Source organism: Ovis canadensis, chromosome X (genome assembly GCF_042477335.2).
Source record: "Ovis canadensis isolate MfBH-ARS-UI-01 breed Bighorn chromosome X, ARS-UI_OviCan_v2, whole genome shotgun sequence".
Classification (NCBI taxonomy): domain Eukaryota; kingdom Metazoa; phylum Chordata; class Mammalia; order Artiodactyla; family Bovidae; genus Ovis; species Ovis canadensis.
Window position 1 is genome coordinate 111908010 of NC_091727.1, and position 14208 is coordinate 111922217.

Below are 14208 nucleotides of genomic sequence, written 5' to 3' on the forward strand. Positions count from 1 at the left end.
TATCTTCATATGTAAAATGGCATGTATTTATGCCTTTTCCTCACATGGGAAGTAACATATACACATACCCAAGTACATAGTATGTGTGAGTAGGCGGTTATGAGCACAATATGTATGGTCGTGTAAATGAAAACCAGTGTGTTAAATCATCTTAAAAACACAAGACACCTAACTGCCCTAACCGGTAGCAAATATATTTAGATAAGGTATTCAAGACTGGCGTGCTGCAGTCCATGGGGTCACAAAGAGTGGGACATGACTGAGCAACTGACCTGATGGTATTCAAGATGTCACTGAATCTTTTAACCCATGATAAGAGCATAAGTTTGCTTTTCAAAACCAAACATACAGAGTACTATGTGCATAGGTGATATTTCACCTTGTTTCTCTTCTGGAAGATTTTGACTTTAATATATTCCTAGAAGGGCAATTAAGAAAAAATATGTTTAAGCATTCAGAAACTTTAGCGTAGCACTTAATTGCCAAAATGCTGAATGTACTTTATTTTTCTTTCCTGCAGTGCACCACATACTCAATCCAGATAAAAGGCTTATCCACATATACAATAAAAAATGGTCAACACCTACATTGAACACAACAGTCAGCCTTTCTCTATAAATGGCTGCCTGGATAGTGTTACCTAAAATGTAAAGAAACGTTCACCCCCAAAAGTACCTCCCTGATTGTCCTGCCACATAGAGGCCAGTTCTGATTAGCTCTAAAATTTGTAGCATAAATACTACCCAAGTAAGCAGGCTATAATATAGCATATTTAGACAAGAAGACTGAGGGCCTGGGGGTACTGATGCTTAAATTTTTTACTAAATAATCAAAATTGTGATTAATAGGATGAACATAATTATAAGATTTTTTAAAAAAGAGAACATATTTTAAAGTGTTTTATACACCAACAATATACAAACAACAAACACAGTTTCCAACATCCAAATGAAACATACCCCAAATGGTGACAATCTAGAACTTGAAATGCATTTTCTAATTGGAGTAGGGCTATAAACCTGCTCTGTTATATGATGGGTAGTTCCTTGGATCAGCCCAAAAGACACTTTATAGCACACATTTCCCAGAAACACAATATATCTGAAATGTGTAAAAGACCTGAAGTTACTATTGAAACATTGATCAAACTAAAGTAGTGAATTATAGTAGGAACCATGACTGTGTGAGCCAAGAGAAAGCATGTGTGAATCATTCAATGAGAACACAATTAAGGATTAGCCAAAATTCTGTGTGAGAGGCAAAAGAGATGGTGGTTGGAGGAGGTGCAGAAAAATCTTAAAGCCAAGTGTTGACTGCCCAAGAGACCACTTTTGCCTTCTCTCTCTTCGCCTAATAAACTAAGCAGAGGTAAACTGGACCCCTTTCCCCTGGAAGATAAAAGCCACACAGAGTCAAAAGCACAAACACAGAGTGAAGGAGGAAAGTGGGAGGGGACTGGAAGGTAAATCTGGGCACTTTGAGGACAGGGCGGCCATCCTTAGCTCCAGAGGCCTGCATAGTTTCCATGGAGGCCTGAAGGTAGAGGGCCACCAGCAACGAAGAGCTTCATCTCCGGCCAGTTGTAGCAGTGGGTGTAGAGCGCATTGGGGAACTCGCCGATGCCACCGAAGTAGTTCACCCACAGGTCATCATGGTTGAGCCAGCCTCTGCCACAGGTCAGCTTGAGCTTCCTCCCTGCATGCCCCGGAGAGGAGTACAGGCTGACCGAGGCCCTCTCCTCCAGGAACTTCTGCGCGCGGACGTCATAGAAGAGCAGAGAGCCGTGGCCGGTGCCCACGGTGATGATGTGCTCATAGAAGCTCAGGGAGCGCACACCCGTGCCGCCCTCGCGGGAGCACAGTGGCCGAATGTTCTGCTGGCGCTGCCGCGGATCCAGGAAAGAGACATGGGACTGGGAGCCCACCGCATAGAGGGACAACTCATCGCAGTAGGTCAGGCACACGTTCTCTCGGCAGTAGGGCAGCCTGATGGACAGCAGCCTGGACAGGGTGCTCCGGGCTTTCCACAGGTGGAAGTAGCCGTCCAGGGACACGGCTCCCAGCTCCTGGTTCTTGGCGCTGAAGGCCAGGGCCCGCACCTTGCGGTTACTGGGGTTGGTGCTGGCCCTGGGGATGTTCTCCACATCCCGAGGACGGATGTGGGCGTACACGGGGAGCCCTGCGTCGCTGTGCCAGGCAATGCTGCCCTGGAATATGTCGGGGTCTATCTTCCAGAGCGCCAAGGTGCCGTCGCGGGAGCCGCTCACGGCAACCGTGTCACTCATCCAGGCGATGGCGAAGATCCAGTCCTTGTGGCCGTGGCGGTCGCCCAGGCACATGGGGTCCAGCGTTGGCAACTGGTAGATGGCAAGGCTGTTGGGGTTCTCACCCCCTGTGGCCAGCAGCGTCTTGGAGGGATTCAGCTGGATGGCATGGATGCCGCAGCCCGGCTGGGCGCGGGCCGGAGGAGGCCCGCGATCCCGCATGAGGGGGATGCGCGTTATCTGGCCCGACTGCACGTCCACCACGAAGAGCGTGTTGCACTTGGTACCGCACACCACCTGCCTGACGTTCAGCCACTGTGACGCGAACACCTTGTTGAGGGTGCCCAGGGACAGCTCGCGCTCCTGCAGCAGCTCGGGGAGCTTCCGCACCGCGAAGCCGCGCAGCTCGCCATCGAAGCCCGGGAGCCTGGCGCGGCCCCGCGCGCCCACCTCGCGCCCCTTCAGGTAGTTCACCAGCGAACGCCGCGCCGCCGGCCGCTTGGGCTTCTTGAGCGGCAGCGGCCCGTCCCCGTCCACCGCCGCGGTGACCTGAGACGACGAGCCCGCGGCGGCCTCCTGGAGCGCGGGCGCTTTCCGCTTCCTGCTACCTGTTTGCTGCGGGGCCATGCCGGGCGGCGGGCGGGTGGAGGCGGCGCGGCGGCGGCGCGTGGCTCCGGGGTTGGCCGTGGCAGCGGTAGAGTCGGCGGGGGGCCGAGGCGGCCAGGGGCGCGGAGCCGACCGAGCCCGGGGCGCGGCGGAGGCGGAGGCGAGGGCGGGCGGCCCGGCGAGGAGAGGCGACCAGGCGAGCGGAGCGCGGGGCGGCGCGCGGCAGCGAGGGCGGCGGCGACGTGGATCCAGGCGAGGGCGGGAAGTGCGGCCAGCGGCGAGGGCTGCGGGAGTGAAGTCCGTGTGGGACAAGGACGACGCTGGGGGCGAGGGCGAGGGGGCGGAGGCCGCGGGAGGGGCGGGCGTGAGGTGCCGGGTAGCACGCGCCGGGCGGGGAGGGGTCGGAAGGGGGCAGGAAGGAGAGGTCGGAAGGGGGCAGGTGGGAGGGGTCGGAAGGGAGGGGTGGATGGAGCCGCCACTGGGGGAGACTCACCCAGGACCAGTGCTCTGGTATTCCCTAGCGGTCTCCCAGCAGACACATCTAATACGCCTGCCCAAGCCCCCGATCGCCTACTTGGGGAGTTTCACGACCCTCAGGACAGCAACAACCAACTAACATTCATAAAATCCTTACTGAAATAGTTCTGAAAGCTAAAGTACAGTCAAGTATGAGGCTAGAAGGAGCGCTGAAAGTTATCTGTTGAAACAAATATGCAGTTGGTGCGATTTGTGGAACGTCTTTGTTGCAGTTTAGTGAACTTGACCAGGGATGGTGGTGTTTGGCAGAGGCAAGGACCCTCTCCTTTAGGGCTGTCTGTGGCCCCTCTGGTTTGACCACTGTACTGAAGTCTGTTAAAAATGTTCAACCGATTCCCCGCATCGCAACCCGCCCCCCCCCACCCCCCCACCAGGGTTCTCAAATTGAGTTCCCTGAGCTCAGGCACCAGCATCTTTCAGGGGTGCATTCCAAATGTAACTCTCCAGGCTCCACCTCCCGCCCGGTGGGGTTAGGGTCTTGTGGTTGAGATTGAAGCTTCAGGATGGGGATCCCAGGCGGAGTCTTGTCATGTGTGAGAAGCCCGTTGGGAAGTTGGGGCAGGGCCTGAGGGATGTACAGGATTTCCAGAAGCACAGATAATGAAGATCTTTCCAGAAGGATAAAACCACATAGACACAATGGTGGAGAGCAGGAATTCAGAGCATGGGTTTAGCAGTATGTCCAGACGTGCTCAACTACGCAGAAATACACGTGGCTGGTGGCCGAAACCAACTCTGCACGCACTCCAGTCTTATCTAAAGCCGTGTTTGCTCAGTGGGTGCACTTGGGGAAGGGAAGTGGGTGCATTTGGGGAAGAGAAGTGAATTAACTAGGAGAAGGCGATGGCACCCCACTCCAGTACTTTTGCCTGGAAAATCCCATGGATGGAGAAGCCTGGTGGGCTGCAGTCCATGGGATCACGAAGAGTCAGACACGACTGAGCGACTTCACTTTCACTTTTCACTTTCATGCATTGGAGAAGGAAATGGCAACCCACTCCAGTGTTCTTGCCTGGAGAATCCCAGGGACTGGGGAGCCTGGTGGGCTGCCATCTATGGGGTCGCACAGAGTCGGACACGACTGAAGCGACTTAGCAGCAGCAGCAGCAGTGAATTAATTATAAACCGTGGATCCTTCCCACCACTCCCGTCCAACTGGAAAGTCACAGTGCCCACTCCTCCCTCATATTCCTCTCCATGTTTAATGCTATATCAGGAGGTGGGTGAGGATGGTAGATAGGGAGAGACCTGACAATGAAGAGTGCTGACAACTTCATAGTTAGAACTGACATTACTAGAGAATAACTGATTGCAAATTCCTTTAACTTAACCTACCATAATGCCATAATGCTTTCCTTTTTTTTTATTCCACCTCATAAAAATGGATATTATACAATAAGACTTCATGGCATGCTTTTTCCTGTTGTGGTAGATCAAAATAGGCTGAATATTTTGGAAAAAATATATATATACATATATATGTATACACACATATATGTAGATAAATAGATATATTTCAATTGTAAAAGTAATTTTTATAACAGCTATCATTTATTGATAGTGTATTTGTGTCACAGGTTGGAGGGCTGTGCTAAACACTTCAAATAGTTTATGTGCATTCGGTCTCACAATAACTTTGTGAGGTAGGTTCTATTTTTATAGCCATAATTTAAAATGAGAGAACTGAGGCTCAGAAAGAGTAATGATGACTCCCTCATGGTCACACAGCTTGTAAATGGAAAAGTCAGATTGTGAATCCCTGTCTGACTCCAAGGCTTTTACTTGGAGTAAATAACAACTACTCATTATTTTATAAATACAATTTTTCTATTTCTATCCCTTTAAAAACCATGTCAACTACCCCATCATGGAAATTTTACAGTTAGTGCATTTTGTGCACTTTCCAAAGACAGCCATAATTTCTAAAATGCATGAATAAATATTGAATGCAAATTATGTATAACACTTTTCATAGGATATTTAAAGGCAAAAATAGAATGTCTGAAACACTGTTTCTTTTACAAATTCTTTTAAAATAATATTTATAAAATGTAATAATATATGCCTTCATTTGTTTGGCTTTTGTTTGATAAAAATAACACCCATATAAATAGTCCTAGTATTATGTCTCTCTACTTTTTTGATAATATAAATATGCAATATTTGTGTATAGTGATGTGTTTTTAGACAATGTACAGATTGCTATTTTGTATTTGTAATGAGTTATGTTAATTTCATCTAGAATACATGAAACACATTTTATTTATGTCTATACTATTAGATTTCTTTGAGCTTTTCACTTCAAGATGTAAAGCTTCCAGACCAGAGCCAAGTTATGTTGAGAGATTTACAGTTTTGTTTGGCTTACAAAATTGAACTTTTCTTTACATTTGATTGCTTCCATTTTTTGGAAAACCCAATGTCTGGTAATATATAAGTTTACACACATTTATTGTTAAAATGCATTTACTGTTAAAGCAGTAGATGTAAAGGCCTGAAGATAAAATTTCAGATGTCTGCATAGCCTTCTGAGTATCAGGGTCTCCATTATATTTTGTTACCTGTGAGAGCCACAGTATGTATGACAACATCTTGTCAGTCCTTACTAATCTATTTGTACATTCATTATTTCTTTGTGCTACTAACATATCTCTGAGTAAATCTGTATTGGCCTCACCTATCTCCCCTACACCAGATTCCCCTCCATTGGTTAGGGGCTTATATGAATGGTTTCAGGGCACTGTCTCATCCTGTTCTCTAATCACTTAATCCATTTAAATGTTATTTTCTTAATCAGATTGTAAACTCCTCAAGGGATCAGGTGATGTTTTCTACTTCTTCCCCTTCATCACATCCTTCCAGATAAACACTAAATGGTTGTAAAACTTGCTTGTCCTATTGATAAACTAAAAGAACAAAAGAGAGAAACAAAATTAAATATCAAAAATGTTACAAGTAAGATATTTCAAAATCAAATTATCTGAGCAGGGGAAGTGAAGGATTTGATTTGTAATATTGGTACACAACTTGCTTGATGATATATATATATATATATATATATAATGTCAATATAGATATCTGTATTGATCTATATATTACATATATTCAAACAAGTTATGTAGGATTGTCATCTATATCTATTTATCTCTCTATATTTATATATGGTGCTTTTCAGCATCCTGGATCATTTTATCAACTGTGTCTGTCCACCTTTCTAATCTATGAATAAAAAAAAGGATCTGTCTAGCTAAAAAGCAAGTTAGATTACCAATTTAAAATTAGTTAAGGGAGAAGATTAGTTATTGCACTGTGGTATCATGAACAGAAGCTTGATTGTTAAATTATTTGTCTCAGGGTGAAGGCACTGAAAAAGAAAGGCAGGGTAATAATAAAACTGTTCGCAATAGCCAGGACATGGAAACAACCTAGATGTCCATCAGCAGATGAATGGATAAGAAAGCTGTGGTACATATACACAATGGAGTATTACTCAGCCGTTAAAAAGAATTCATTTGAATCAGTTCTGATGAGATGGATGAAACTGGAGCCGATTATACAGAGTGAAGTAAGCCAGAAAGAAAAACACCAATACAGTATACTAACACATATATATGGAATTTAGGAAGATGGCAATGACGACCCTGTATGCAAGACAGGGAAAGAGACACAGATGTGTATAACAGACTTTTGGACTCAGAGGGAGAGGGAGAGGGTGGGATGATTTGGGAGAATGACATTCTAACATGTATACTATCATGTGAATTGAATCGCCAGTCTATGTCTGACGCAGGATGCAGCATGCTTGGTGCTGGTGCATGGGGATGACCCAGAAAGATGTTATGGGGAGGGAGGTGGGAGGGGGGTTCATGTTTGGGAATGCATGTAAGAATTAAAGATTTTAAAATTTAAAAAATAAAAAACTAAAATTAAAAAAAAAATAAAAAAAATAAAAAAAATAAAACTGTTAGGTTAGTAACAAGTGTTTTTGAAGAAGTGTTCTTAAACTTTCTTTTATGTATTCTTCCATGCAAAAATAGGTCTTAGAAACAGAAGCTTTAGAGATTGAAGCACACTCTCAGGTAAAGAGGTATCTGTCTTCAGAAATGGGGTTATATAATTCTTTCTGATACATAGTCTATAGATGTAAAGCAAGGCTATCCTCAAGAATATTTTTGACATCTTGTCTATATTTACATGTATACCTTTCCATTATCTTTATCCACAAGTATAAGACACTAAAAAATAAAGAAATGTAGTTAATTAGGCTTGTTTTTAAAATAATACATGATAATGATAGCCTGTTATTTATAACAAACAAGGCAAAATATTCTTGAATTATTAAATTGAATAAATTGTCACTTAATCTCTAATTACAATACAGCCATAGCATTTCAAGCTGTGACCTTGTCAAGTTTCCTAAGATAAGCAGCTGTGAACCTGGTTTGTAGTCAGATGAGAGACTTGCTCCAAACCTCATGAAGCAGAATCTGGTAGGGATGACTCAGCAGGCTATGTTTCCCCCGACAAAGGCACTACTAAAGGCATATGCTGTCAGATGGGGAAATAAAGGAAAGATTTATCACAGTATTTCATTTACTAGAAACAGAATTATAGGGAAAGAGGCAATTTTGACTCCATGACCTCTTCCTTGCCCTTTCCCTCTCTATCTCCTCTAAGTGGAAAGAATGCGTCAGAGCCCAAGCTTGGGCTTTGTTTATTGAGAGGGTAGATTCAGAGCTGCTTGTATGTTTTATGGGAGGCTCAACAGTGTAGTTTTCTTGCCTGGAAAATTTCATGGACATTGGAACTTGGTAGGCTACAGTCCCTAGGGTCACAAAGTTGGACATGACTGAAGTGACCTAGCACACACACACACACACACACACACACACACTAGTGTATTGCTTAAGAAAGTGGACCTCAGAGCCACATAGCATGGTTTGAATTCTGTTTATGTGGTTTTCTCATCTTAGAACTGGGTCAGTTAGTATACTTTCTTTGGGCTTTTTCCATTATCTATAAACAGGATAATAACACCTATGCCCTTGGGTTGTTTTGATGATTAAATACATAAAGAACACTAAGAACAGTGTGGAAGATTAGAAGTTTTTCATTTCTCTTAAACCCTAATGACTTTCCCTCCTTTCCCTTATTTAAAGTTACAAAGACAATTTGGAAATCTCAGAAATGGGAGTTCTTGAGTGTGCACTGCAATACAATGCACACTTAAACACCCTTACTAAAAACTAGTACACACAGGGATAAAATATTTGCAGAGATAGCTGCTTGTCTGCTCACATACAGCTCATTAATCTCGATTATCTGTCCAATCTATAGATAAACATTCTGTCTAATCTATAGGGTTAGGGTTATCTATAGGGTTATAGATAAGTATTCATATGGGAAGAATTTATTGTAGAAACAGGGCTTCCCTGGTGGCTCAGACGGTAAAGCGTCTGCCTACAATGCGGGAGACCTGGGTTTGATCCCTGGGTCGGGAATTTCCCCTGGAAATGGAAATGGCAACCCACTCCAGTACTCTTACCTGGAAAATCCCATAGACAGAGGAGCCTGGTAGGCTACAGTCCATGGGGTCGCAAAGAGTCGGAGAGGACTGAGCGACTTCACAGCTCATTAATCTCGATTAACTGTCCAATCTATAGATAAACATTCTGTCCAATCTATAGGGTTAGGGTTATCTATAGGGTTATAGATAAGCATTCATATGGGAAAAATTTATTGTAGAAACAACTTTATAGTATGCTGCATGTCTCATTAAATGGTGTTTTTCCCCCATAGCAGTAAGTTGAATTGGTGTATCATTATGCAGTTACAGGAGAAGGCAATGGCACCCCACTCCAGTACTCTTGCCTGGAAAATCCCGTGGATGGAGGAGCCTGGTAGGCTGCATTCCCGGGGTCGCACAGAGTTGGACACGACTGAAGCAACTTAGCAGCAGCAGTAGATGATCAGGACTTCCGTGGTGGCTTAGTGGTAAAGAACCCACTTGCCAGTGCAGAAGGGACAAGCGACACAGATTTGATTCTTGGGTTGGGAAGATCCCCTGCAGAAGGAAATGGCAACCCTCTCCAGCATTCTTGCCTGGGAAATCCCATGGATAGAGGAGCCTGGTGGGCTATAGTCCATGGGGGTCACAAAAGAGACATGACTTAGTGACTAAACAAGAAGTAGATGATCAAGGAATAGTTTGGAATGTTTCATTCTATGAACCAGCCAGATTGGAGTTCCTATTGCTAATAGATGTCAAAATAAATATGAACTCCTGTGCAAAAAGTAGACCTTCTCTTTCATTTGAGGACATTGCCTACCTTTGCCCACTTGATGATAGTAGTTAAATTGGATAGAAGTGACTGTAAAAAAGTATACAGACCATGGTGTAATATCAGATAGATACATAAAGGAAGCCTATGAAATTCATTGATAAACAGTTCTATTCCATGTTCTGTAGTGTCTTAACTGGATAGAGATACCAGTTATTATTTTCCCTAACTTAGATACCCACTTACACTTAGCTTCAACCACACTTCAGTTTCTTTGTCCACAACGAAGAAATTAATCTTTAGTTTCTTTGTCTGAAACTGACATGACCAACTATCTACTTGATATTTCGGACATCAAAACAGAACTTCAAATTCAGCACATGTAAGTTCAAGATCTGAACTTTGACTCCCACATACCTGTTCTTTTATCATTTCTTATCTTAATGAATAGCACCATCGTCCATTCAGCCAAGTAAACTGGAGTCCTAAGAATTGACACACAGTGCTCCCCATCTTTGGGTCCAACATCCATCTTCTAACAGTTTTCAAATCCATTCATTTTTCACCCTTTCCACAGCAGTCACTCTTTCCTGAGCCACTGTTTGGTCTTGACCAGACATCTAGAATAGCCTTATAACTGATTTTCCTGCAACTGCTTCTGGTCTCTTCCATTAAACTCTCCACAGTGCAGCCAAAGTAATATTTTCAAAATTCAAATATAGTCTTGTCACTGATCTGATTTAAACAAACTGATATTTTCCTACTGTCTTAAAATAAGGACCAAAATCTCTAACACAGCCTACGAGACCCAGCATGATCTTATGTTCTTAGGTTCTCCAGCTACATTACTATCTTCTTTTCATTGCTTTTTCTGCTCAAGACATACTGGCCCTTCTTAATTTTCTCTGTGACATTACATAACTTCATGCCTCAGATCCTTTTTTGCATGCTGTTCTCTCTGCCTGGAATGTTTTCTACCTATAGATCTTCCCACCTTTACCTCCCATAGGTACTTGACCTTGTTAAGTTCTTATCCTTCAGATTTTATGTTATCACTTTCTTATAGAGACTCTCCTTGACCCGCCCAGACTAGGTCTGATCTTCTATACATGGAAATCCCCTTAACTTTACTTCATGTCATTTACCACAGGTGAAATGGCATGACTGTTGATACTCCTGTGACTCTTGGTTTAATGTCTGTATCTACCAAAAGATCAAATGAAAAATTCATGAGGACAGAGGCAGTATCTGTTGTGTTCACTATTGTAACTCCAGTGTTGAGCATGTCACAGAAATAGTCAGCCAATATTTGTTGAATAATACTACTGAAATTTTAGAGGCCTCAGATCTTTAACTGGTATATCAGAACCCCAAACTTCATGCAATTTGATCAGTCACTTCTAATTGAACACAGTGTGGAAGGGAAGAACTTTTGCTACCTTCTAGTCAAACATTAACTCCTCCACTGTGATTATTTCATTGATTCTTCCAGATAGGTCTAAGGGCATCTTTTTTTGTACAATATGTACACACTTCCATTATAGCAATTAACTTACTTCATTGCAGGCACTGGCTCACCTAATTCTAAAATAAGTGCAAGACCCTTTGAAATAGAAATATTTTTTAAAAAATATATTTGGATCCCCAGAACCTAGCACAGTGCCTTCCGTATAGATGGCCCATAATCTTCTGCTGAATGAATGAACAATTGAGTTTGCTCTCTATCAAAACCCTTGCTAATATCATAGCATTCTAAAGTCTGGTTCACGTATTTTCAGTTTTATTTTTTAATCACCTTAGGCCACCAGAAGACTGTACCATAGGATTGTATTGGCTTAGTATTTGCTGAATCAGTTTCACTCACCCACACTTTAATGTTATGCTTTAGACAGTTATCAAAGGTCATTAAAAATAGCCAAACAGCTATATGGATATTCTTTCTGCATTTACTGTAAATCTGTTATGAAGGGCATCATTCATCACATTGCTCAATGTCCCCTTTATACAATGTCACACAGAAAATTAATTTTATAATATAATGACAAAAGTCTTTATCTATGGATTCATTATATTTCCTCCTTTCTGACCATGAGAATTATATAAGAGAACAGACTATGAAGTCAGAGAGTCCTTGGATTTGAATCTTCGCTCCACTTAAGGATTTAGTTTTGTGACACGGGGCAAGATAATGTTCCAACTTCAGAAACTTTCCCCTCAAGATGAGGATTATAACACCTACCTTCCATGGCTGTAGTGAAGATAGATATAAGGTCAATGCAGCTAGCAAAGTTCCTGGCACACAATATGTGTTCAGTATGCAGTAAAAATCATTTAATATTTTTCCCCTTGGCTGCTAGGAAGCACAGAGACAAACGTGTAGCAGCTATGTCAACCTTTCCATGTTTTCTTGACCTGATTTTGATTTTTAAAAAAATTTTATTCTTGAAACTATATCATATGGAAATAATGCATATAAACTGTGTAAAAGGATTATTACCTCTGAACTCTGAACTACAACAACAAAATCTCTGTTAGTTAGAAAACTTAAAGTTATAATTATCATAGACTAATGTAGTGTAGGGAATGTTGAGATTTAAGGCACAGAGAAGAAACCCCAGTATTTCTACATATCCCCCGTTTTAAGTGCCACAATATATTAAATCTCACCATTAGAGATTCCTCTCCCAATGGAACTCTTGAAATGTAAACACACAAATATGCATTAAAGTGTTACTAACTTGTCATCAGAAATAATAAGATTAAAGACAAGAAAGACTGCTTAGAGGAAAAAGGCATGATGGGGAGAAAATGGTAAAAATATTTTAAAAAGAAAAAAAGCTGGAAATAAGGAAAGAATGCAGATTGCTGATTTGGCTCACAATCCTAGTTTCCTTCAGGTACATCGTATCATACTGTTCTTTAGGATATAAAATAGAGAAGAAACAATTGCTTTACAATATGTGCTCTAACTAAAGAGTCTTCCTATTATGGAACATGCATTTAAAATGATCACAGATGTGATTGTGAAAAAAATATGGAAAAAATGGGAAATATCCTTGGACAATACTCAACAAGGATTTATCACATGCCTATGATATGCTAGATGGCATTAAATATTAGGAAATACAAAGATTAATGAGACATAAAGTCTTTCAACAAATTGTCATTATAGTGTGACAAAAAGACAGAATGGAAAGAGAGGAGACAAAACTCATTCACCAAACACTTACATGGGTAACTATTATGTATCAGGAACTTCGCCAGGACATGTGGGTACATCATGTATATTTTTTACATTAAAAATTATTATTAACATATATTTTGTTGTTGTTTAGTTGCTTAGTCATGTCCAACTCTTTTGCACCCCCATGAACTGTAGCCCACCAGGCTCCTCTGTCCATGGGGATTCTCCAGGCAAGAATACTGGAGTGGATTGCCATGCCCTTCTCAGGGGTTTCGTCCTGACTCAAGGATCAAGCCCACATCTCCTGCATTGGCAGGCGGATTATTTAATGCTGAGCTACCAAGGAAGCCCTTATGCATATTTACATCTATTTAAATATATATATAATATATCATAAATATATTATATCTATATGCCTTGAAATGCGGAATGAAGCAGGGCAAAGACTAATAGAGTTTTGCCAAGAAAATGCACTGGTCATAGCAAACACACTCTTCCAACAACACAAGAGAAGACTCTACACATGGGCATCACCAGATGGTCAACACTGAAATCAGATTGATTATATTCTTTGCAGCCAAAGATGGAGAAGCTCTATACAGTCAACAAAAACAAGACCAGGAGCTGACTGTGGCTCAGATCATGAACTCCTTATTACCAAATTCAGACTCAAATTGAAGAAAGTAGGGAAAACCACTAGACCATTCAGGTATGACCTAAATCAAATCCCTTATGATTATACAGTGGAAGTGAGAAATAGATTTAAGGGCCTAGATCTGATAGATAGAGTGCCTGATGAACTATGGAATGAGGTTCGTGACATTGTACAGGAGACAAGGATTAAGACCATCCCCATGGAAAAGAAATGCAAAAAAGTAAAATGGCTGTCTGGGGAGGCCTTACAAATAGCTGTGAAAAGAAGAGAGGTGAAAAGCCAAGGAGAAAAGGAAAGATATAAGCATCTGAATGCAGAGTTCCAAAGAATAGCAAGAAGAGGTAAGAAAGCCTTCTTCAGTGATCAATGCAAAGAAATAGAGGAAAAGAACAGAATGGGAAAGACTAGAGATCTTTTCAAGAAAATTAGAGATAGCAAGGGAATATTTCATGCAAAGATGGGCTCGATAAAGGACAAAAATGGTCTGGACCTAACAGAAGTAGAAGATATTAGGAAGAGGTGGCAAGAATACACAGAAGAACTGTACAAAAAAGATCTTCACGACCCAGATAATCATGATGATGTGATCACTAATCTAGAGCCAGACATCTTGGAATGTGAACTCAAGTGGGCCTTAGAAAGCATCACTACGAACAAAGCTAGTGGAGGTGATGGAATTCCA

The 14208-nt window shown here is 42.0% G+C and overlaps 1 protein-coding gene across 1 annotated transcript; it reads right to left on the reverse strand.

The window, feature by feature from the left end:
- Positions 1-493: 493 nt before the first annotated feature.
- Positions 494-2989, reverse strand: DCAF12L2 (DDB1 and CUL4 associated factor 12 like 2). The gene has a single exon (XM_070289653.1). It carries the CDS (start codon positions 2888-2890, stop codon positions 1499-1501), a length of 1392 nt encoding a protein of 463 aa, XP_070145754.1. The 5' UTR covers positions 2891-2989; the 3' UTR covers positions 494-1498.
- Between the last annotated feature and the right edge of the window lie 11219 nt (positions 2990-14208).

Bases quoted from the DNA above. Each gene is read 5' to 3' on its own strand.
- DCAF12L2 (XM_070289653.1), bottom strand. From the start codon at position 2,890: ATGGCCCCGCAGCAAACAGGTAGCAGGAAGCGGAAAGCGCCCGCGCTC.